This window comes from Arvicola amphibius, unplaced genomic scaffold (genome assembly GCF_903992535.2).
Source record: "Arvicola amphibius unplaced genomic scaffold, mArvAmp1.2, whole genome shotgun sequence".
Lineage (NCBI taxonomy): Eukaryota > Metazoa > Chordata > Mammalia > Rodentia > Cricetidae > Arvicola > Arvicola amphibius.
Window position 1 is genome coordinate 31,988 of NW_024582316.1, and position 23,299 is coordinate 55,286.

At 46.1% G+C, this 23,299-nt stretch overlaps 1 protein-coding gene and 2 pseudogenes across 1 annotated transcript in view; 2 read left to right on the forward strand and 1 right to left on the reverse strand.

The window, feature by feature from the left end:
* Positions 1-2,917: 2,917 nt before the first annotated feature.
* Positions 2,918-4,335, forward strand: LOC119805812 (annotated as a pseudogene).
* A 338-nt stretch (positions 4,336-4,673) lies between these two features.
* LOC119805811 lies at positions 4,674-5,674 on the forward strand (annotated as a pseudogene).
* A 2,231-nt stretch (positions 5,675-7,905) lies between these two features.
* LOC119805815 (fibroblast growth factor receptor 3-like) overlaps positions 7,906-23,299 on the reverse strand; it is a 56,819-nt gene continuing 41,425 nt past the window's right edge. The window contains 1 exon segment of the mRNA XM_042054404.1: positions 7,906-9,756. Coding sequence (XP_041910338.1) covers positions 9,529-9,756 — 228 coding nt within the window. The 3' untranslated portion in view covers positions 7,906-9,528.

Sequence of the window (23,299 nt, forward strand, 5' to 3'; positions counted from 1 at the left end):
CTCCACTTATTAGCTGCCTTCCTTAATAAAAGGGGGAGTTAACCCACACACTGGAATGACAGGCTTGTGTCTCATACAGCTTTCTTTCCAATCAATTAACACCTCTCCAGGATCCCCAGGGTCTGGTATTGGGCAACTATCATGAGAATGTGGCCAGGAGGGAGGTGAATGACACAATCACCTGGGGTGTCATGCAAAGGCATGTTCCCAAAGTCACATAGTCCTTAGGCACCCTGGACAGGACTGATATGCTCAGCACCATTTTTGGCTGTAAGTACTTGGATGGAATACTACTGCATGCATGAAGCAGGGCCCTCAGAATTAAAACCATCCACTAATACAAAAAAGGACTTGTCTTAAATATCTGAGGACTGGAGTTGAAAGACTCTAATTTCTAGGGTTCAGGGAAGGATCTCCCAGACTCAATAAACCACGCCAATGAATGCAAACAGCAAAAGGATTCTTTAATATCGAAGGCGCCAATGGGGAACTCAGTACTCCAGTGAGACTGAGCTCCACTTGGTATTCTTCCAGCAAGCAGTTATAGGGTCATGGGGTTACATAACAGGGAACCATAGCAAGAACAATATCATTGGTCAACTCAAAGTAACATATGGGGGGGTCAACATCAAGATGAAAACAAGTCTAACAGGATAAAAACAAGTGCATTTCCTTTTGGTAGAAACAGTCCACAGCACTCACTGATAAGGCTCTTGTACAGTAAACTGTCAGTATTCTCTGGTTCGGCATATCTTGTTGAAAGACCCTAATTTCTAAGGTTCATGGTCCCCCAGACTCAATAAGCCACACCAATGGATGCAAACAACAAGAGGTTCTTTAATGTCGAAGGCGCCAATGGGGAACTCAATACTCCAGTGAGACTGAGCCCCCTAGGCATTCTTCCAGTAAGCATTTATAGGGTCCCAGGTTTACCATAGCAACAGCAATATCATTGGTCAACTCAAATTAACATATGGGGGGTTGACATCAAGGTGAAAACAAGTTCAACAGGATAAAAACAAGTCTAACAGGACAATAACAATCTAAAAGGATGGAAACAAGTGCATTTCCTTTTGGTAGAAATGGTCCACAGCACTCACAGATAAGGCTATTGTACAGTAAATTGTCAGTATTCTCTGGTTCAGCATATCTTATAACCTATATTAACTGTATAGATTGTGCAGTTACCAAGTTGTCAGAACCTTAAAAACAAAAACAAGTCTAAAGTAAGCCAGTTTTCATCCAGTTTCTGCCTCCTGAACTTTGATACACAAAGGACTGGGTGTTTTTCTCAAGACTGCTCCTGCTGCCCACAGATATCTTATTTTTCCCCCTAGGCAGGTGCATCTAGTCTCAAGGCTGCTTCTGCTACTCATAGGTATCCTGTTTTTCCCTAGGTGATCAAACAAAAAAAATCTTAAGATGGAGACTAGGGTTGGGGTCTTTCATTTCCCCCCTTTTTCTTTAACAAGGATTAAACCTTTATAACCTTTGTTCTCATTTCCTGGTTGGGGCGATCTCGGGATCTGTCTGATTAAGCATCTGGTACTGTTGGGCCAAGACCATGGTCTGTATTGTAGACAGTCTACTTTTTATAAACTGAACCAGCCTATTAAGAATGCAAGGTCCAAATGTCAGAATCAAAAGCAAAATTATAAGGGGCCCCATGATGGTGGATATTAAGATGGTTAACCAAGGGGATCTGTGAAACCATCCCTCAAACCAGCTCTGTCGGGCATCATATTTTCTGCGTCTCTCTTTGAGACACTCCCTAAGCTTAGCCATGGAATCTCGGATGACCCTGGAATGGTCTGCATAAAAGCAACATTCTTCCTTAAGGGCGGCACATAAGCCTCCTTCTTTAAGAAACAGCAAATCCAGTCCCCTCCTGTTCTGTAGGACCATTTCAGACAAGGAAGTGAGAGAGTTTTCTAACAGAGAGATGGAGTTTTTAAGGGCCTGCAAATCTGCACTAACAATATCCTGGAGATAGGACAGTTTGTTTCCTTGTACTAGTGTGGCAGCCCCTGTTCCTATTCTTGCTGCAACCCCTCCTACTCCCAGCAGTACAGCCAAAGTCATGGTGAATGTTTCCCTCTTGGAGCGAGCACTACCCTCATAAAAGTTTAGGACAGTCTCAGGAGCATGGTCAATAATGTGGGGCAATATTTGTGCCATTATACAATAGTCTGCAATCTGATAAAAAAAAACCTGAGTTGACACACAAGGAGTTAATCCCGAGTTACAAGCCCACCATGTCCCCGGGAGAGGAATCAGGTAGTAGTTTCCCTCAGGGAGTTTTAATGTCTGGTTACAAAAAGGTTGATAGGCTTGAGGCACAGCTCCTAAGCACGTTCCTTGTCCTTCTATTTGAGGGAGAGTTAACTTGTATATGTTCTGATGTTCACAGACCTCAGGAATGCTGCTAGCATATGATATATTTCCAGTTATGGCTATTCCTTCATAATATGGGGGATTAGGAGCTAGGCAGAGCCAGCAAGCCTGTGTTAATGTTGGCTGAGTGAAATTAAGGGCCGAATATGCTCCCTCTATCAGATTGTATCATCTTTTCTCTGTATCAGGAGGTGAGGTGGTCCCTTCTATATCAGTTATGAAAGCCTCTGCATTCACCATTATCAACAGGCAGGAGAAAGAAATTAAGTACCACCATATTCTGGAAACTGGACCTACCCCCACTGAGCTCAGTGCTAGAGTTCCAGCCTTTAGCCTCCAAGCCGGATCGAGCTGCACCTGGTCTTTGGAAGGCTTAGGCAGTTTCGATGGCTGCTTTCTGAATCTAATCTGGAAGAATCCCTTTTTTTCGATGGGATGGGGTTTGGTCCTATGGGAGCATGATTTTGATTTACTCTTAGCTGTATCTTAAAAATTAGCCCCCTAGCCCAGCACGGTGGATCGTGAAGCACGTCCCAGCCGAGTCACCCGACGCGTCGGGGTTGTAACTGTAATGGGCACCGAGGGGAAAGCCGGGAAGAAACTATTGTTTCTCTTCACGTTTGCAAGTCGCGTTACCTTCTCGTCCAGTGGCATCACATTCAATTCTGTGACCCGGAAAGACACTGGAGAGTATACTTGTATGGTCTCTGAGGATGGTGGCCAGAACTATGGGGAAGTCAACATCCACCTCACCGTGCTTGTGCCCCCATCCAAGCCACGGCCAATATCCCCTCCTCTGTCACCATTGGGAACAGGGAAGTGCTGTCCTGCTCAGAACAAGACGGTTCCCGCCTTCTGAGTATTCCTGGTTCAGGGATGGGATAGACATGCTTACAGATGCCAAGAAAACCCATGCCTTCGTCAATTCTTCATACACCATTGATCCAAAGACAGGGAACCTGGTCTTTGATCCTGTGACAGCCTTTCATACTGGCAAATACTACTGTCAAGCCCAGAATGGCTTCGGGACAGCCACGAGGTCAGAGGCTGTACGCATGGATGCTGTGGCGCTGAATGTGGGGGGCATCGTGGCCGCTGATTCTCCTTGGAGTCTTGATTTTTGGCATCTGTTTTGCCTACAGCCGAGGATACTTTGAAAGAACAAAGAAAGGGACCGCACCAAGTAAAAAGGTGATCTACAGTCAGCCCAGTACTCGAAATGAGGGGGAGTTCAAACAGACCTTGTTATTCCTGGTGTGACCTCCTGCGGCTCATCTGTCTCTTCTCCACTTGTCTTACTCAGGTGCCACAGGTTCCAGCCCCTGCTGGCTGTAGCTGCAAAGGATGCCTTCAATGTCTTCTAGGTCTCACAGGACCCCTTGCTTTTATTTTAGCTAGGATACGGTGTTAATAACATCAGCTATTTCTCCCTCCTCTTTCCTGCCCACCACGGCCTGAGACTAGTTACAAAGTCTCATTCCCTGTTCTGATGTGGACTTGGACAAGAGTCCTAGATTAGGCAGCAAAAATGACTGGACTGAGAGGAACCTGAAACCCGTACCTGGCTGTAATGGCCTTTGAATAAGAACTTTAAGCCTAATTCCCCAGTTTTCTCTTCTCTTGATGAGGATGGGTGCCAGCTGCTCTAGAGTAGGAATTGGAGAAAGGAGGGACTGAAGCATGCAGTGGTGACCTCAGCTCTTTGGTCTCTGGAGGCTTCTGTCCCCACAAAATGTACCACTGGGATTCTTCTCCTGGATACAAGCAAATTGCCACCACATCTGTATGAGGTGGGAGAACTCAGCACTCTCCCAAGAGGCTTGGAGCAAGAAAGATTTAAACTACTGATCTAAAGAAAAGTCTGGGACTCGTAGCCATCAGTCACTCTTCCCTGGCTGGAACAACTGCACAGACCCTTGTAAAATGTGTGTGAATTCTAAAGATGTGTGCGTTATAGTCTTGCCTCTTTGGTGGACTGTGTGTGTGTGTGAGAGAGAGAGGAGGGGGTGTGCAAGCGAGCGCTGGGCTTCCCCAGCTCTTTGGCAAGGTTGTGTTTCTGTGTGTTTATATTACACAGATGTTGGAAATAAAAATTTGGTTTGTCAAAAAAAAATTAGCCCCTATTTTCTCCTCCCATATGCCACTGCATGCCCCAGGTACATCCCTTTAACCAGCTTTGATAGTCATGTTGATCTTGAGGGGTAAAAGAAATGTTAAGAGGCTCTCTGCTCTTCCCTGTTCTAGAGACAGCCGCTTCTTTTTGTGCAGTGCCAGCCTCGTTCCAGAGACATGATGGTGAAGGTTGGAGCGAACGGATTTGGCCGTATTGGACGCCTGGTTACCAGGGCTGCCTTCACTTCTGGCAAAGTGGACACTGATGCCATCAATGACCCTTTCAGCGACCTCAACTACATGGTCTACATGTTCCAGTATGACTCCACCCACGGCAAGTTCAAAGGCACAGTCAAGGCTGAGAATGGGAAGCTTGTCATCAAGGGAAGGCCATCACCATCTTCCAGGAGCGAGATCCCGCCAACATCCAATGGGGTGATGCCGGCGCCGAGTATGTTGTGGAGTCGACTGGTGTCTTCACCACCATGGAGAAGGGTGGGGCCAAAAGGGTCATCATCTCCCCCCCCTTCTGCAGATGCCCCCATGTTTGTGATGGGTGTGAACCATGACAAGTATGACAATTCCCTCAAGATTGTCAGCAATGCTTCCTGCACCAACAACTGCTTGCCCCCCCCCCCCGGCCAAGGTCATCCATGACAACTTTGGCATCGTGGAAGGGCTCATGACCACAGTCCATGCCATCACGGCCACCCAGAAGACTGTGGATGGCCCCTCTGGGAAGCTGTGGCGAGACGGCCAAGGCGCTGCCCAGAACATCATCCCTGCATCCACTGGTGCTGCCAAGGCTGTGGGCAAAGTCATCCCAGAGCTGAACGGGAAGCTCACGGGCATGGCCTTCTGTGTTCCTACCCCCAGTGTGTCCGTCGTGGATCTGACATGCCGCCTGGAGAAAGCCGCCAAGTATGACGACATCAAGAAGGTGGTTAAGCAGGCATCTGAGGGCCCACTAAAGGGCATCTTGGGCTACACTGAGGACAAGGTTGTCTCCTGTGAATTTAACAGTGACTCCCACTCCTCCACCTTTGATGCTGGGGCTGGCATTGCTCTCAATGACAACTTTGTGAAGCTCATATCCTGGTACGACAATGAATTCGGATACAACAACAGAGTGGTGAACCTCATGGCCTACGTGGCCTCCAAGGAGTAAGAAGCCTGCCCTGACCACCCATCCCAGCAAGGACATAGCAAGAGAGAGGCCCTCGGCTGCTGAGAAGTCCCTATCCTAACTCAACCCTTGACATTGGAGCATCTCTCTCACAGTTTCCATCCCAGACCCCCAGAATAGCAGGAGGGGCTTAGGGAGCCCTACTCTCTTGAATACCATCAATAAAGTTCATTACACCCCTCTTAAAAAAAAAGAAATGCTAAGAGGTAAACAAAATCCCGAGGTACAGGTCCATTTACCTGTTCCATACCTACAATCCCCTGTTTTTAAGATCTTGCCAAGGGGGAGCTTTTTCCAACCACGGCGGACAATAATTTTATCCCAGGAGGATGGTTTCCAATATGAATCACCCATGGTCTCGCATCCCCAGGCAGCACAAAAGTATTCCCCATAACCTCCACATTGGTGGACAGTAGCCTGATTTCTCCCATCCCAGGGACAGACATAAAAATCAAGTGGAACAAAAAGACATCGCCTAATAAGATTGGAACAACCCTCTACCACATCACCTCCAGAAGTTGGTTCCATGTTCAAAAAAAAGGCTATAGCTGGAGGTGGGCCTATATATAAAATTTCGAAAGGAGTTAATCCATGTGGGCCAGGGGTGTTCCTGGCTTGATACAATGCCAGGGGTAGGAGCTGTATCCAGTCCCTAGAGCCAGTCTTGAGCATTAATTTAGTTAAAACCTCCTTAATAGATCTATTTTTTTCTATCTGCCCTGAGCTCTGGGGTCTATCCAATCAATCCCCAATAACTTGGCCACTAACTGACTTATCTGGGAGACAAAGACCATTATCAGTCCCAAGTACCTTGGGTAGTCCATACTGTGGGAAGATTTCCTTCAAGAACTTCTTAACAACAGTCTGTGCAGTTTCCTTTTTGGTAGGAAAGGCTTCAACCCATTCTGAAAAGGTGTCTATAAAGACTAACAGACACTGATAACCATACATGCCAGGCTTAACTTCAGTAAAATCTATTTCCCAATGGATCCCAGGCCTATGCCCCCTGAGTCTGATTTCACGTGGCCTGTTTGTTTTGCCAGCATTCACTTGGGCACAGGTTTTGCAATTGTTGACGATTTGTTGTATCAGGGTCTCTTTCTTGGGTATGTAGCTACCCATTTCCTGTCTGCTGAGCAGGATGTTCATCTTTTTGGTGCTCAGGTGGGTCAATTTATGCAAGTAGGAAATGAGCTCTTCTCATATTTTGCCCCCGATTTCTGGACTATATCCAGATCTTTATCAGTATAGTCAATCGAGTCCATGTATCTTTCCAGGCCTTCCTGTTCAGTTAATACTGTTCCTGTAAAGAGCTGAGGACCTAGGGCCGCCTGCTCAGCCGTTTCATCTGCTAGGCAGTTTTGTTTTATTATCTCAGTCTCTCCTTTCTGATGTCCAGGGCCATGTATAATACTTAGTGTCTTAGGGAGAAATAAGGCTTTAAGCAGGGCCAAGATTTCAGCCTTGTTTTTAATGTCCTTTTCTTCTGAGGTTAGAAGACCTCTCCTCTGATTTATTTCCTCATGAACATGAGCGGTAGCAAAAGCATAGTGGCTATTGTGACTGCCTTACCTTCTGCCAGCTGTAGGACTTAGGTGAGAGCAATGAGCTCCGCCCACTGAGCTGAAGTTCCAGGTGGCAGGGCGCTGGTCCAGATTACCTGCTTTCTGTCCACTATGGATGCTCCAGCCTTCCTTTCTCCGTTGAGCAGGAAACTGCTTCCATTGGTGTACCAGGTCAAGTCATCCCCTTTCAGAGGCTGGTCTGTGAGGTCCCGCTGAGTTGAGGCCAAGTCAAAATCCTGACCTGGCAGGTTTATATGAACCAACATGGCAAGATCATATCAAAGTAGCCCAGGAACAATATGAATTATACTGTGAAATGGGCCCCATATTTCAACTATGTAAAATATATGCTGAAAATGATAAGGATGTGAAGATTGAGCCCTGTGGACACCTCATGTGCACATCCTGCTTTACATAGTGCCAGGAGTCAGAAGGTCAGGGCTGTCCATTCTGCCCATGTGAAATCAAAGGTACTGAGCCCATCATGGAGGATCCATTTGAACCGGGGCTGGGGAGTGATGAGCACTCAGTGCATGGCCTCTTCTTTTTCAGAATGAATTTGAGCCCTCATCTTTGTAAGCAGGTCCCTCCCCAGCAGGGGATAGGGACAGCCAGGTACATGGAGGAAGGAATGCCCAGATCTGCCAGTGAAGGGTTTATGCCAGCCTGGCTTTATTCATATAGATGAACCAAGCATTAGGATAGCAGTATAAAATTAGAATTAGACAGCTGACTACCCAGCAGGTTGCCATCAGCTAACAGAGCAGGCAGTCTAAAGGACCCTGAAATTGCAGAGCTCTTCTTCAAAGAAGATCCGGAAAAGCCCTTCACAGATCTAAGAGAAACTGGCCATGGGAGCTTTGGAGCAGTACATTCTGCTCAAGATGTGTGTACTAATGAAGTGGTGGCCATCAAGAAAATGTCTTATAGTGGAAAGCAGTCCACTGAGAAATGGCAGGATATTATTAAGGAAGTAATGGGTCACCTTACCCATTGCCAAGAGCACTTTCTTTTCGGTGGCCCCTTGGACCCAAGTTGTTCAGCTGCTCAATGCGTTGTCTGTCCTAGTTAGGACTGAATGTTGGATCCAGTGTCTACTAGGAAGGTGATTGGTTGCCCCCCTCCCACACACACACTTGCAGGATTATCCAGGTCTCAGTCAGGGCTCCTTGCCCTGACTGGCCTAGTCTTTTTCTAAGGCCAGCAATTGGGCCGGCTGCTTCCTGGGATTTCTGGTTCTCTTAGGACAGTCTTTGACCCAATGTCCTTTCTCTTTACAGTAGGCACATTGGCTTGCCTACCCATGGCCTCCTTCTGTCTCCCATCCTATATGATCTCCCTGCTTCTGGCTTAGTCTGGTTAGCTACTGTGGCCAAGATCCATTTCTTTTTTAATCTTATCATCTCTCTCTTTCTATAATCTACATAAGCCCTCCAGTCTCTATAACTTATTTCTAATACCTGGAGCAGATTGCCAGATGAAAGCCATGGAAATATTGCCCCGTTGATCTGGACTCATTGGATCATAGGGGGTGTACATATGGTAGGCTTCCATTAGCCGCTCTAGGAAGGCAGCTGGCATCTCCTCTGAACCCTGTGTGACTGCTCTTACCTGGGCCAAATTGGTAGGTCAGCGCCCTGTGCTGTGGAGGCCCATAATGAGAAGCTGGCGGTAGAGATGGAGACACTCCCTACCTGCATTGGTGTTAAAGTCCCAGTCCAGGAGATTGAGAGGGAAGGCGGCGTCAATCTCAATGGGGAGTTGGGTTGGGGCCCCATTGGCCCCTGGAACATTTTTCTGTGCCTCGAGGAAAACATGCTGTTTTTCCTCTGAGGTCAGTAGAGCCTGCGAGAGTTGTTGGCAATAATCCCAAGTGGGTTGATGGGATATGAGAATAGACTCTATTAGGGCTGTGAGGGCAATGGGGTCCTTTGAAAAGGATGGGTTATGGGTCTACCAATTATACAAATCGGGAGCAGAGAATGGCTAGTCCCCCCTGCCAGAGGGGAAATGCCTGGGAGACAGGCTTCCAAGGCTTGTGGCGTCCACTGAGGCAGCAGCTAGGAGGGAGTTCCCCTCCTGTCGCCCCAGCTGGAGTGGTGCTGTCTGAGGTGGTCTCATCTCCTGGTTCCTCAACTTCATATTCATGATGTCCTTCTTCGTCCCCAGCCGGGGCTGGTGGAGGCTGATATGGCAGGGGTCCTCTGTTAGGAGGTCTCTGAGTGGTCCCCCCAAGGGAGGGGGCACTGGCTTGGGGTTGTGGGCATGGGCTTAGGTTTCTCCAGGACAGGACAAAGGTAGGCAAGTTGGGGCTCGAGGGAGGCATAGGGACTGGGGGTAGGTTGCAAAGGGGTAGAAGGAGGAGGAGGTTGAGGAGCAGAGGGCTGCGGGGAAACAAAGGGGGAGACCCAAGCGGGTGGGTCCCAGGCCACAGATTACCAGGTAGGGGATCTGTTCCAGGCATCCTTGGGGTCCTGGGCTGGAGAACTGCTCCTTAATCTGCAAGATAACATTCAAGTTAAAGATCATCCTTTGGCCAGGCAGAATTGAGAGTCGGCCATTTCTTTTTCTTGACATCCACACCCTGGCCATCGGGCCAGAGCTGGATGTCTTTCCATTGTCCTAGAGTCAAACTTAAGGGGATGGTTGGATTTTGTCCTATATTGGGCTTTTCTTCCAAATATATCAAGACACAAATTATATAGACAAAACAGACACAAAACAGACAGACAGACAAACAGCAGGCCAGAAGACACACGGCACACGGAATGAGCACAAAACCGAAAGAGAGAAGCGGGGACTGCATCTCTCACATCCTCCAACAGAATGGCCTGTTCACTCTCAGAAACAAATTGGACTCTGAAAAATCGAGCCCCCAGAATCCCCGAAACGTCTTCCAGGGTGGCTGGCAAGGAGTATGGGACCCGTCAGTTCCCTCCTGCTTAGCCTAAGGAGCTTTTGTACATACAAACGACTTACAGAAACGCATAAGAAATCATACAACAGAACACATAGCAAAACACATAAAGACCGGCCGGCGTACCTCCCGATTGACACTGTGGGTTACTGAGTAGGGGATCTCAGTGGAACCTCCAAGATGAAAGACCCTAATTTCTAGGGTTCAGGGAAGGGTCTCCCAGCCTCAATAAGCCACGTCAATGGATGCAAACAGCAAAAGGATCCTTTGATGTCAAAGGCACCAATGGGGAACTCAATACTCCAGTGAGACTGAGCCCCCTAGGCATTCTTCCAGCAAGCATTTATAGGGTCCTAGGGTTATCATAGCAACAGCAATATCATTGGTCAACTCAAATTAACATATTGGGGGTTGACATCAAGGTGAAAACAAGTTCAACAGGATAAAAACAAATCTAATAGGATGGAAACAAGTGCATTTCCTTTTGGTAGAAATGGTCCACAGCACTCACTGATAAGGCTATTGTACAGTAAACTGTCAGTATTCTCTGGTTCAGTATATCTTATAACTGTATGTATTGTGCAGTTACCAAGTTTTCAGAACCTTAAGAACAAAAACAAGTCTAAAGTAAGCCAGTTTTCATCCAGTTTCTGCCTTCTGAGCTTTGATACACAAAGGACTGGGTGTTTTTCTCAAGACTGCTCCTGCCGCCCACAGATATCTTGTTTTGCCCCCTTGGCAGGTGCAGCTGATCTCAAGGCTGCTTCTGCTACTCATAGGTATCCTGTTTTTCCCTAGGTGATCACACAAAAAAATCTTAAGATGGAGACTAAGGTTGGGGACTTTCAGAGTGACCCACAAATCCACATGTCATGATATGTTTTTGAGATGGGAGGAGGGAAGCATGGAAGATACCAGAGGCAGACACAGGTGGAAGGATCCAGGAAGACAATGTGATAGGACCAATGTGAGGAAAATGTGAGGCACAGGCCAGCTGGGCTAGTTTGGTAACAGAGCATCCAGTGTGGACATAAGAGAAGCCAAAGAAAGATGGTCAGATCCATAGACTCCACAAAAGTGGGAAGGAGCTAGAGTGCCACTTGTATCAGATAGGGACATTGTGGGGATTAGTGGAGCATCTGGGAGGAGCAAGGTCCCATGCACTGGCATCTGCAGGTGCCAATGTTGCTTACAGTGGCAGAGGTCAGACCTATGACAAGTAGGTAGGCTCTGGCTGAAGATGGGAGGTATGACACAGGCCCTGTGAATGCCCAGGTTCTGGAATATTTTCTGTGTCTCATGGGCTGCAAAATAAAGTCAAAGAACACTAGGAGGCAGGCAGGTTCTATGCACAGAACAGATATCTCTGTGGACCTTTCTAGAAGTCGAAATGTCCACCTGTCACTGGGAACCAGGAGCAGAGTCACTTAGAAAGCAACAATGTCCTGCCTGCTGCTTTTTAAATTGGTGAGACTACTGAGTATTATGGCAGTCTCAGGGGCCCACAGAGGGCAGAAAATCATCCAACATCTCAAGAAAGAAACAAAGTCAACCAACCAACCAAAGAAACAAAGCAAACAGTGTCTTTCTATGGAGCCCAGACTGGTCTTAGGCTTCTACCCCTCCTACCTCAGAGTAACTGAGGCTCCCAATCTGCTTTGAAAGGCAGTTGATTTATAGACTAGAAAGAAAGATCAGAGTAAGGACTTGTGGTAGGAGCCATCCAAGGACACAGTGATGGTGGCATTATAAGTGACACAGTGTCAAGCTCTAAGTTTGTTTCATCTGCCAAACAGTGAAGCCTGAGTCAGCTCTATTGTCTGGAGACATCACACCATGGGACACTCTATCTCACACACATTGCTTTTTAGATCTGGGCCTCAGGATTGGAATTAAGCAGCCTCTCAAAAAACACTGGCTTCTGGATTTCCAAAGTCAAGAATACCCCATAGAAAATGCCTGGGATCACAAGCATTTTAGATTTGGATCTTTCTGGAGATTTGAACATTTAGGAATACAAAAAAGGAGCTGGGCATAGTAAAGCACGCCTGTGATCTCAGCACTTAGGAAACTGAAACAAGGAAGTGCATGACTGACTGCACTCCACACTGCAGGCCAGCCTGTGTCTCAGAAGCTAGTCATGTTGAACTGTGCCACTATTCTCATGGTTTCTGAGGCCAGACCTGAGGGCTCAGAAGCTACACTGTACTCTGTGCAGCTATAAGTAGGCCAAAGGAGGCTGTTACTTGGGTCGCCTGAAGCACGTGAAAGGAGGGAGAAGAAATCAGCTGACCAGAGAGATACTCCCCTCCAGAGCTGTAGCAAATGGTAAAGCTCAGATTCACAGAGGGCAAGTCTCAAGCTTGAACTTTGAGTCAGCTATGCAAAGTCTAATCTCTCAGTTCATTTTTTTTTTTTTTTTTTTTTTTTTTTGGTTTTTTGAGACCGGGTTTCTCTGTGGCTTTGGAGCCTGTCCTGGAACTAGCTCTTGTAGACCAGGCTGGTCTCGAACTCACAGAGATCCGCCGGCCTCTGCCTCCCGAGTGCTGGGATTAAAGGTGTGCGCCACCACCGCCCGGCCTCTCAGTTCATTTCTGAACACATCCAAGTGCTATAGGTGGGCTGAGATGACCATTGTGGAGGGCAGGTGCTGTCCCCTATCAGCTGGATCTCAGGGCACTTGCAAGACCATGGTGCCTTTTCTGGCATGGGACATCAGTGAGACGAGGGACAGGCACATGCAGAAGTGTTTTCTGTGCACATTTTGCTAGGTAGATAACTATATCTCCTGGGCTGTGTATCTGCTCGTGGAAGTGTGATGTCTCACAATTAGTAGCTGGAAAGGCCAAACTCTCTGAAGTTTCAAGGATACGGCTGACTCTGGGCCTCTTTCTAATCACTGGTATCTTCAGGCAGTTCTTCATACTTTTCAGTCTAGACACTGCCCTCATCTCTGGATTTATGTATGCAAGCACACATGAAGACAATGAAAAAATTTCCATGTGTTGGGGCCCAAGACCCTAGGCCTGTAAGCTAAAAAGCTTACAAGAGTTGTTTTTCAAATTAGGACATGGTTTCAAAATCTTGGAGCAGAGCTTTCATATTTAAAAAAGCATCTTGCGGTTGTCTATGTCTCGCCCGGCTGTCTGTGCCAATCTCCCCCGGGTGGTGTTTCAGATAACTTCCCCTTTGGCCTAGGACTCAGTAGGTCTCCATTCTCCTCCGACCTTACCCCTCCCTACCAGAACTACCCTATAAGAAATGTAACCCTGCTTGCAATAAACGGAACCTCGACGCATCTCAGACTGACTCTGTCTTTTTTACGCACTTGGTTCCCTTTCCCTTTCCACCCCATTATTCCTAGATGATGCCTCCTCGAGACCCATAAATTACCTGGCCTGCTGGATGGGTCAAGTGGCGCCCAACGTGGGGCTCGAGGAACGGCAGTCGCCGGACAGCACTAATCAAAAAGAAGAAGGCTCCAGAGCGCCCCTGGTAGAGACGTCTTGCATCACTCGTGCTGCGTCTTGAGGTGAGTTCTGCTGTCCAATTCAATAATGGGGAAGTCGGCTTCTAAAGAAGCCCTCTTTTTGAGAGAGATTAAGAGTACATTACGGGAAAGGGGAATAAGAGTTAAGAAAAAGGACCTCTGGAAATATATGTGGCGGACAAATGTCCTTGGTTGGTCCTAAATGGTCCAGACATTCATCCCCTAACGTGGAACAAGGTGGGGAAGGATATAAACAAACTGTTAAAAAATGGAGAAGAGGTCCCTGAATCGTTTTTTAGCTTTTATGGTATAATAAGAGATTTTCTTAAGGAATCGGAGGGTGAACATAAACTGTCACATCTCCTCGCCCTTTTTGAGGATTTTGTCCAAGACTTGAGACAAAACAGTCAGGCAGCGTCCCCTGCTCCTTCTCTTTTAGATGAAAAAATCCCAGACAAAATCTGCATTTGCCCTTGACTGAGAAAACTACTGCCTCCGTGCCTTCCTTGTATCCTGTTATACACAAGGATAAACATGATGATTGGCTGGATCCCACTGCGGAGGCTGACCTCGAGGAGGACCCTGCCAAATATGAGCAGGGATATATTGATCCTCCTCTCGTGGCTTCGGTTGGGGCTCGCACCCCTAGACGCCGTTCACCACATATCCTACAAGGGTCTCAGCCACCACCTTATGACACTTCTCAACAAGGTCCCCTACCAGGGGTGGAGAATCTTTTAGCCACCAAGCAGACTCTCACCAGTCAGATTACTCAGTTAAGGGGCGTTATTTCCCTTCAAAAGGAATTAAAAGATCTGACTTCACAAATACAGACCTTGCAGGCTGACCTACTTGAACCCCCTTCTGTGGCCCTCAACAAAAAAAGGAGAAAGACCACCCAGGGAGGGTCAGATCGTGCCTCACCTTTCCTGTTATGACTAGATCACAAGGAGCCACCTCTAATGTTTGGGCCGACTCGCCTGCTCTAAATACTCAAGAGGAGGCAAGGGAGGACGAGTCGCCTTCCGAGGGGGAGGAAGAGGCACAGGAGGATGCTGTAACGAGTGGCTCTCACATTATCAAGTCCCTTAAAATAAAACATTTAAAAGAATTGCATTCTGCAGTTAAAAATTATGGTCCAGCGGCCCCATTTACACTCTCCATCCTTGAAGGATTGGGACAAGGGGGAAATCTTACCCCTATTGAATGGACAAAAGTTGCCCAATCAGTGCTCTCTTGCGGCCAATATTTGACTTGGAAGGCTGAACTGATGGAAAAACTTGAGGCACAGGCAAACGTTAATAAACAGAATGTAGCCACAGCCTCATGGACTTTGGACAAGTTAATAGGATGAGGAAAGTATGCTGCTGAAAACAAACAGCAAAATCTGCCCGTGGGGCTGCTTAATCAACTCACACAAGCTGCACTGGCCGCTTGGCGAGCCATTCCCCCTCCTAATTCAGTGGGCACTTCCCTCTCTAAGATCATCCAAGGCACAAACGAGCCTTATGCCCAATTTGTGGCCAGGCTCCTGGAAGCCGCAGAAAGGATTTTGGGGGATGATAGTGTTGATGATGTGATCATAAAGCAGCTTGCATTTGAAAATGCTAACTCTGCCTGGAAAGCCGTCCTGTGGGGAAAAATGAAGGCTGTCGACCTTCATTGTATGATCAGGCTTTGCAATGATGTTGATTCCTTTGAACACAAACTTTCAAAGTCCATTAGCCTAGCTGTGGGGACAATGCTCCATCCTATGGCCGCTAGACAGAATGCTCCTAAAGGGCCCCTATCCCCCCCAACTACAGACTCCTCAAGTGCAGACATGGCCACACAATCCGTTTGTCGACCCTCACTCAGCCCAAGCCTCTGTAGAGCAACAGCAGGGAGTGCAGGACTGGACCTCTGTTCCTTCTCCATCCGGGTTATAACTCCAGAGGAAGGGATAGTCATTCTGTACACGGGGATCCATGGTCCACCGCCCCCAGGCATGTTCTTTCTAACCATAGGTCGAGCCTTGAGCTCCCTACGAGGGCTTTCAGTAACACCCACCTTGGTAGATAACGACTATCACGGTGAGTTAAAAATCCTGGTGTCGGCCCCCAATGGACCCCTTATGATATCTCAGGGACAGCGCAAAACACAAGCCCTTCCCCTTCCCCTTTGTGGGAACTTTCCCTCAGCCTCAAAGACCCGAGGACAATCTAAACCTGGATCTTCAGATATATATTGGATCCAAAAATTAACAGAAACCAGACCCACTTTACAATTATGGCTTGATGAAAAACCCTTCCTTGGTTTGCTGGATACAGGAGCAGACGCCACTGTCCTTTCCAAAGCCCACTGGCCACAGAGTTGGCCATTACAGGCTACAACCACTCACCTGCAAGATATAGGACAGAGCCAAAATACTCTCCAGAGCTCAAAAGTCTTACAATGGAGAGATAAGGAGGGCAATATAGGAACTGTTACGCCTTTTGTTGTAGAAGGTCTACCTATTAATCTTTGGGGAAGATATATTTTGAATCAAATGGGAGTTATTATGATGAGCCCTAATGAAGCTGTTACTAAAATGATGCTAAAATCAGGATTCCTGCCAGGAAAAGCTTAGGAAAAAAGGAACAAGGGATAAAGCAGCCTGTCACCCCTAAGCATAAGACAGACAGACGGGGCCTTGGAGAGGACCAAAACCTCATTGCTCCTGCTCAGTCTTTTTCCTAAGGGCCACCGCTCCCCCTGCACTCCATGCTGAAAAAATAACCTGGAAATCCAATGACCCAGTGTGGATAGATCAGTGGCCCCTATCTCAAGAAAAGGTTGAGGCAGCCTTACTGTTGGTGCAGGGACAGTTGGCCCAAGGACACCTTGAACCATCTACCTCCCCCTGGAATACGCCCATATTTGTGATCAAAAAGAAATCAGGGAAATGGAGACTCCTTCAGGACCTCAGGGAAGTTAATAAAACAATGGTACCTATGGAAGCCCTGCAGCCAGGAATGCCCACGCCTGTGGCCATTCCTCGGGGCTATGCTAAAGTCACTATTGATATCAAAGACTGCTTTTTCTCCATTCCACTTCATCAGGATGATTGCAAAAGATTTGCCTTTTCTATTCCTATCATTAACCAAGTAGGACCCAATCCGAGATTTCAATGGAAAGTTTTGCCCCAAGGCATGGCTAATTCACCTACCCTTTGCCAGAAGTACATTGCTCAAACCATTGATCCGTTTAGATTAAGATATCCAGAAGCCTGTATAATTCACTATATGGATGATGTCTTGATAGCCACTAAGACCCCCAAAGAATCTCGCGCCCTAGCAGCAATGATGGTACATGCCTTACAGGAGCGAGGGTTTCACATCACTCCAGAAAAGATTCAGACACAGTTCCCCTTTTTATTTCTGGGTTTTGAGCTTCACCCTGACCTTTTATATACCCAAAAGTTTCAGGTTAGGAAGGATTCTTTAAAGACTTTAAATGATTTTCAAAAATTATTGGGTGTTCAATTGCTGCGGCCATACTTACAACTTACAAAAGGTGATATTCGCCCTCTTGAAGATATTCTTGCGGGTGATTCGGACCCATTATCCCCTCGAGTACTTACCCCTGAAGCACTTTTGGCACTCAAAAAGGTGGAAAATGCCATTATGACCCAGCATATTGGATACTACTGTCCTAATCAGCCTTTGCAGTTAATTATCTTTTCCACTGAATTTTCTCCGACTGGCTTACTTTGGCAAAGCTCGGTTCCGCTTTTTTGGGTACATCTTCCTGTCGCCAAACGAAGAGTGCTCCCTATTTATCCTCTTTTGGTCTGCCAGTTAATAATGCTAGGTTTAAAGACTACAACTAAATATTTTGGCAAGGAACCTGATAAAGTTGTGCAGCCCTATGATAAAGCTAATTTGGAATGGCTGGCTCTACATCACCCTGAATGGGTAGTTCTTACATGTTCATATGGAGGAAGTTTTGACACCCAGTTACCTAGTGCCAAATTGATTCAACTCTTTTCCTTTACTCCCTTTGTCTTCCTCAAAAATACCAAACAGGAGCCCATTTTAAATGCCTTGACAATTTTTATTGATGGTTCAAAAAATGGCAGACCCACTAAGACAACTCAGGTGTCTTTCTCAGAGTCAAAAGGAACAGCTGCTGCACAGGAGGCGCACCGGCTCCACCATCTCAATGCCCAGACACTGCACCAAAGGTTCTTTATTACTAGGGAACAGGCCAGGGAGATTGTTAAATCATGCCAAAATTGTTTACCTTATTTGCCTGACCCACATTTGGGAGTAAACTGATGGAGGATTCCCATTGGCTAATAAAGAAACTGCCTGGCCCATGTGATTGGCCAGCTCTTAGGTGGGCGGAGTAGACAGAACAGGAAGAAGGAAGTGAGGTAGATGACTCAGTCAGATGCTACGCCTATCCTAAGTTAGGCAGACTGCCATGCCTCTCCTCAGAGAGAGACACATGAAGCTCCAGCCCAAGATGGACGTAAGCTAGAATCTTCCCCGGTAAGACACCACTCATGGTGTTACAAAGATTATTAGATATGGGTTAGTCAAGATGTGAGAAAGAGGCTGAAAATAATGGGCCAGGCAGTGTTTAAAAGAATACAATTTGTGTGTTGTTATTTTGGGGCATAAGCTAGCCGGTGGCCGAGAGCAGGGTGGCGGGAAGCGGCCTGCAGCCCCTCACTACAGAATGGCGCCCAACATGGATAACTGAATCCACAGAAAGCCTGAGAAAGCTTGGGAAAGAATAGAGTAAAGCATGTTTTCTCAGTAGCAGCAATTTCTCGGGTTTGGCTTTGCTTGCTAGAGCAAGAGCTCTCATCTAAGAGAGGCTTCCTGACTCAGCTTTAGCTGCAAAACCCTGCAGCTCTTTTAAGAGGTCCTGCTACGAAACATTTAAATGGCGTTGATAAAAGCTGACTGCATGCTTGTTTGTTTTCAGCCATAGCAGGAAAAAAGTTGTGCTGTTTTAAAATGCTGGCGTTCTGGTCTGTCCTGCCAGGACAAACTCTGACTCTTTCAAGCAGGCGGTACTGACTATGGAGTTTTGATTGTTGTTTAACACTGTTGCAGCTTGCTTGCTGGCAGGGACCTTGAACCGCTACGGCCAGTACCTCTGCCAGAGGCTGGAAAGCTAAGGAATGGGCTGGATCCAGCCGCCAAAGTCATGGCTTTAATCCCACCTATATTGCTTGGTAAATTAAAGACTCGTGTGGTCAGAAAAAGAGAGATATACAGTAAAGAGAAATTCGAAGACAAAGAAAACCTCTAAATGGTTTACAGTGAGTTAAAAATACATGCAGGCTAAAAGTTAAAGTTCTTACAGTTAAAAAAACAGAAAGAAAGAAAGAAAGAAAGAAAGAAAGAAAGAAAGAAAGAAAGAAAAACAGAAAGAAAAAGGAAGTAGTTTGTTGTGGTGGTACACACCTTTAATCCCAACACTTGGGAGGCAGAGGTAGATTGACCTCTGTGACTTTAAGGTATGGCAGGACACACCTTTAATCCCAATGCCTGGGAGGCAGAGACAGACAGATCTCTGTGAGTTCAAGGTGTTGTAGCACACACCTTTAATCCCAGCACTTGGGAAGCAGAGACAGTGGATCTCTGTGAGTTCAAGGACAGCCTGGTCTAAAGAGTTATTCCAGGACAAAGATATATAGAGAACCTGTCTCAAAAAAAAAGTAAAAATAAATGAAATAGAGGTTAAAATAAAGCTGCACAAAGATGGAAAATGCACAGATTATCTTGATACTGTATGCTATTATGTTCTCTTTGAATTGTTTGAATGCTGAGGAAGAAGCAACAGCTGCTAAAAGATATTTGTTTATAAATGCTGCTGAACTAATCCAACATAGATATTTTGAAAATACCTTGACTTCAGAATTTGGATCTAAGGATATGATACTTTGGAAAAGAGATTCTTCTTTTGTTTTTACAGAAAATGAGACCCTATGGATTGCTTCTTTCCCAATATGGTATGATAGACCACGCCCTCCTGAAAGGTTGCTATGAATACCCTCAAAAAATCACTTCGCTCAACTGATGACTAAGATGAACCTGGCACACAGGTTACATTATGAAAGATCTGATTAACAGCGTCCCCATTCAGCAGGAAGCAGTTTGGAGAGAAATAACTGTGCCCATGTTCCCAAATATTGTTTATAAATGTTCTTTTACATTTAAAGGGGGATATAATATGGAGATAAGTAATTTGCATTGATATGGATTTGGCTTTAGTGATTTAAATTTAAGGTCAATTTTGTTATATGTATATGTACTTCTGATACTGATTAATGTATTGTGATTGTGTAGTTCATTTAAAAATGTAATGTATGTAGGTTGTTAATGGATAGTTATCAATATTAGTAAAACTTGTAGTTATGTTAGTTAGATTTTCTAGCTATTTAGAGATATATTTAAGTTACATAGGCATTCTTCATGTCTTTCAAAGACTACAGAATATCGCATTTTAGATGTTTTAATAACTTAAGGCTTTTCATGACAATGAGACACGTCAGCTCCTGGCAGCACCAATCTACTTCAAGAGGAAGATGGGCATCGAAGAGGATCCTTATGGAGTTTGATAGCCACTTGGGCAAGAAACTGCTCTTGCCTGAACTGTTGGCATAAACTGGACACGAAGAACCCACAGAGAGAGGACTAAATATGAGATGATCTTTTGGGGTTCCTGATTCAAGAAAGAGTCTGCGAGACATTCTGAAGGACACAGCAGATAGTGACTGAACTGCCTTCGAAATTTCCTGCTGCATAGAAATGTCTGATGGATATTTATGGGCCTGTAGGCCGAAGATGGATGCCCCAACAGTACAAAAGAACTTTGGGTGACTGTCCAGGCAGCGAGATGTCTCTGTCATTTCTAGAGTTTAGAAGTTGCTTATTTCTTGTTTACTTAGGTAATATTATATCCTTCTGGAGTCTTTGATGGAGTTGAAGAATAGATAGATAGTTATAGTTTTCCTTAGTTATGATAAAAGATAAAGTAGATATAAATATTATAACTAATTCTTACTTGATAACTGTTTTGTTATATGTAATTTTACTATGTTAAAGTTAAAGCCTTTCTTTTCTTTAAACAGAAAAAGGGGAAATGATGGAGGATTCCCATTGGCTAATAAAGAAACTGCCTGGCCCATGTGATTGGCCAGCTCTTAGGTGGGTGGAGTAGACAGAACAGGAAGAAGGAAGTGAGGTAGATGACTCAGTCAGATGCTACGCCTCTCCTAAGTTAGGCAGACTGCCATGCCTCTCCTCAGGGAGCCAGATGCGATGAAGCCAGCCACCAGGTCAGACATGCTGAATCTTTCCCGGTAAGACACTGCTCGTGGTGTTACACAGATTATTAAATATGGGTTAGTCAAGATGTGAGTAAGAGGCTGGAACTAATGAGCCAGGCAGTATTTAAAAGAATACAATTTGTGTGTTGATATTTCCGGTGTAAAGCTAACCATGTGGGATCCGGGCAGGACGAAAAGCAGGCTCGCAGCTCCTCACTACAGTAAACCCACGAGGTCTTGTACCTGGACAACTCTGGCAAATGGATGTGACACATCTACCTACTTTTGGAAGGCTTAAATATATTCATGTCACTGTAGATACTTTTAGTGGATTTATTGTGGCCTCCGCACATAGTGGAGAAGCTACCAGAGATGTTATCAGCCATATGATGCAAGCCCTGACCATTTTGGGACTACCAGCGTCTGTTAAAACAGATAATGGCCCCGGATATACTAGCTCAAAATTCAAACAGTTTTGTGCCACATTGGGAATTCAGCATATCACAGCGATCCCTTATCATCCTCAGGGACAAGGTATTGTTGAGAGAGCCCATCAAACATTAAAGAACACTATCAGCAAGCTAAGAGCACAGGAAACCTTGTTTCCTCACAAGGGCAATCAAAAGCTGGTACTTGCACAATCTCTCTTTGTCCTAAATTTCTTGACGCTCGATGAGCAAGAAAGATCAGCAGCAGATAGACATTGGTATCCCAAGACTCATCAGGGATATGCCAGAGTCCTATGGAAGGATCCTATAACTGGGCTGTGGAATGGACCCGACCCGGTTCTAATCTGGGTTAGAGGTTCTGCGGCCATATATGACTCAAAAGAGCAAGGGGCAAGATGGCTCCCGGTCAGGCTGGTCAAACCCTTTTCTGACCCCAAATTAACCCAGGGACACGCCCCCTGAGGGATATTTTATCTGTTTAAATTACAGGGACATCCTTCTCCGGACCTGCCACTGAACCCCTGGACAGATTGGACGCTCAACAATGTCTGAGGTGCTCCTTGGAGGAATAGACCACGCATATGGAGCTCTTTTCGTACCAATAATGGTTGTGATAGTCCTCCTATGCTGCTTCTGGTTACGCTGCCATAAGCCTGGTCAGGAGTGTCTTTGCTGTTGTGATCGTGATTTGGCCTAAGCTTACTGCTTTCATCGATCAGGTGACAAAGATATTGCATTAGTACCCAGAATGAGACAGGCAGGGTTCATTATGATTACAGTCCTAATACTTATGCTGCAAGTGACTTCTCTAAACGCTGCCTCAATGATGCTCTGGGCAGTAACACGCGCCTGGCCGATGCCGATGCCTGTGCACGCTAATTCCTCCATGTTGCCCACACTGTTTTCCACATCCTGTGAGTTAGAGACACCCTGCCTGCCTAATTCAGAGTTAAGACAAGAGTTGTTTAATGTTACAAAAATAGCCCTAAATGGGACCATGTGTTTTTCTTTTATGAAAGGACCCTCTTGCGTGTATCTTGCCCAAAAAAATTTGACAAATTGGATGGATCACCTGACGCAAAGTAATGTCGGGATGGATGTCCTGGGTGCGGCATTAGCCCAAGTGGCTCAGGGTGCCACCTCAGGGTCAGGAGGGCCCAACGGTGCTACATCCATCCGTGCTACCACCTTGGCCATGAGAGTGGAATCCTTAGTGCCTTTGAGGGGCACAACATAATTAAGAAATGCTACCCGCTTTAAGGCCTCGCCTTATTGCGTCCCAGATTTCTCTTTTCCACCCACATTCACTGCCTGCCAAGCTAGAACTTGGGAAAAGAGGGAAATAACTTACGGGTTTTTCCTTTCTCCCACTATGAGAAATTACTTTTATAACAGCAGCAGCCCTAACTCCACAATTGGGACGGGATGGTCCTGGTATCAATGGCTGCTTTCAAATACAGTAGGAGCCACGGCAGATATCTCTGCTCTGGCGACGCTACAACCCTCTAAAACCTGGCTTCTTAACGTTTCTGGTAACATTTTTGAGTCCTCAGGGCAAAGGAGACTTAGAATCCTTCAGGAGGAAGAATTAACAAATGCCACCAAGGAGGGAGCCGCACTTTGCGTAAGCCCCCCTTTTTCCTTTCTCCTTGCTCAAGTTGACAGTGATGCATCAATCTTGGATTGCACTAGTCAGGCGTGCTACCTGTCTGAGTGTTGGAATGGCTCCAAAAATTTAGCGGTTCTAGTAAAAATACCAACGTTTGTGCCCCTTCCTGTTCAAGCTGACCCTGACCAGTTTCCCATAGCAACACTGCTACGAGAACGACGTGACTTTGGGATCACTGCAGCCATAGTCATGGCAATTGCGATATCCG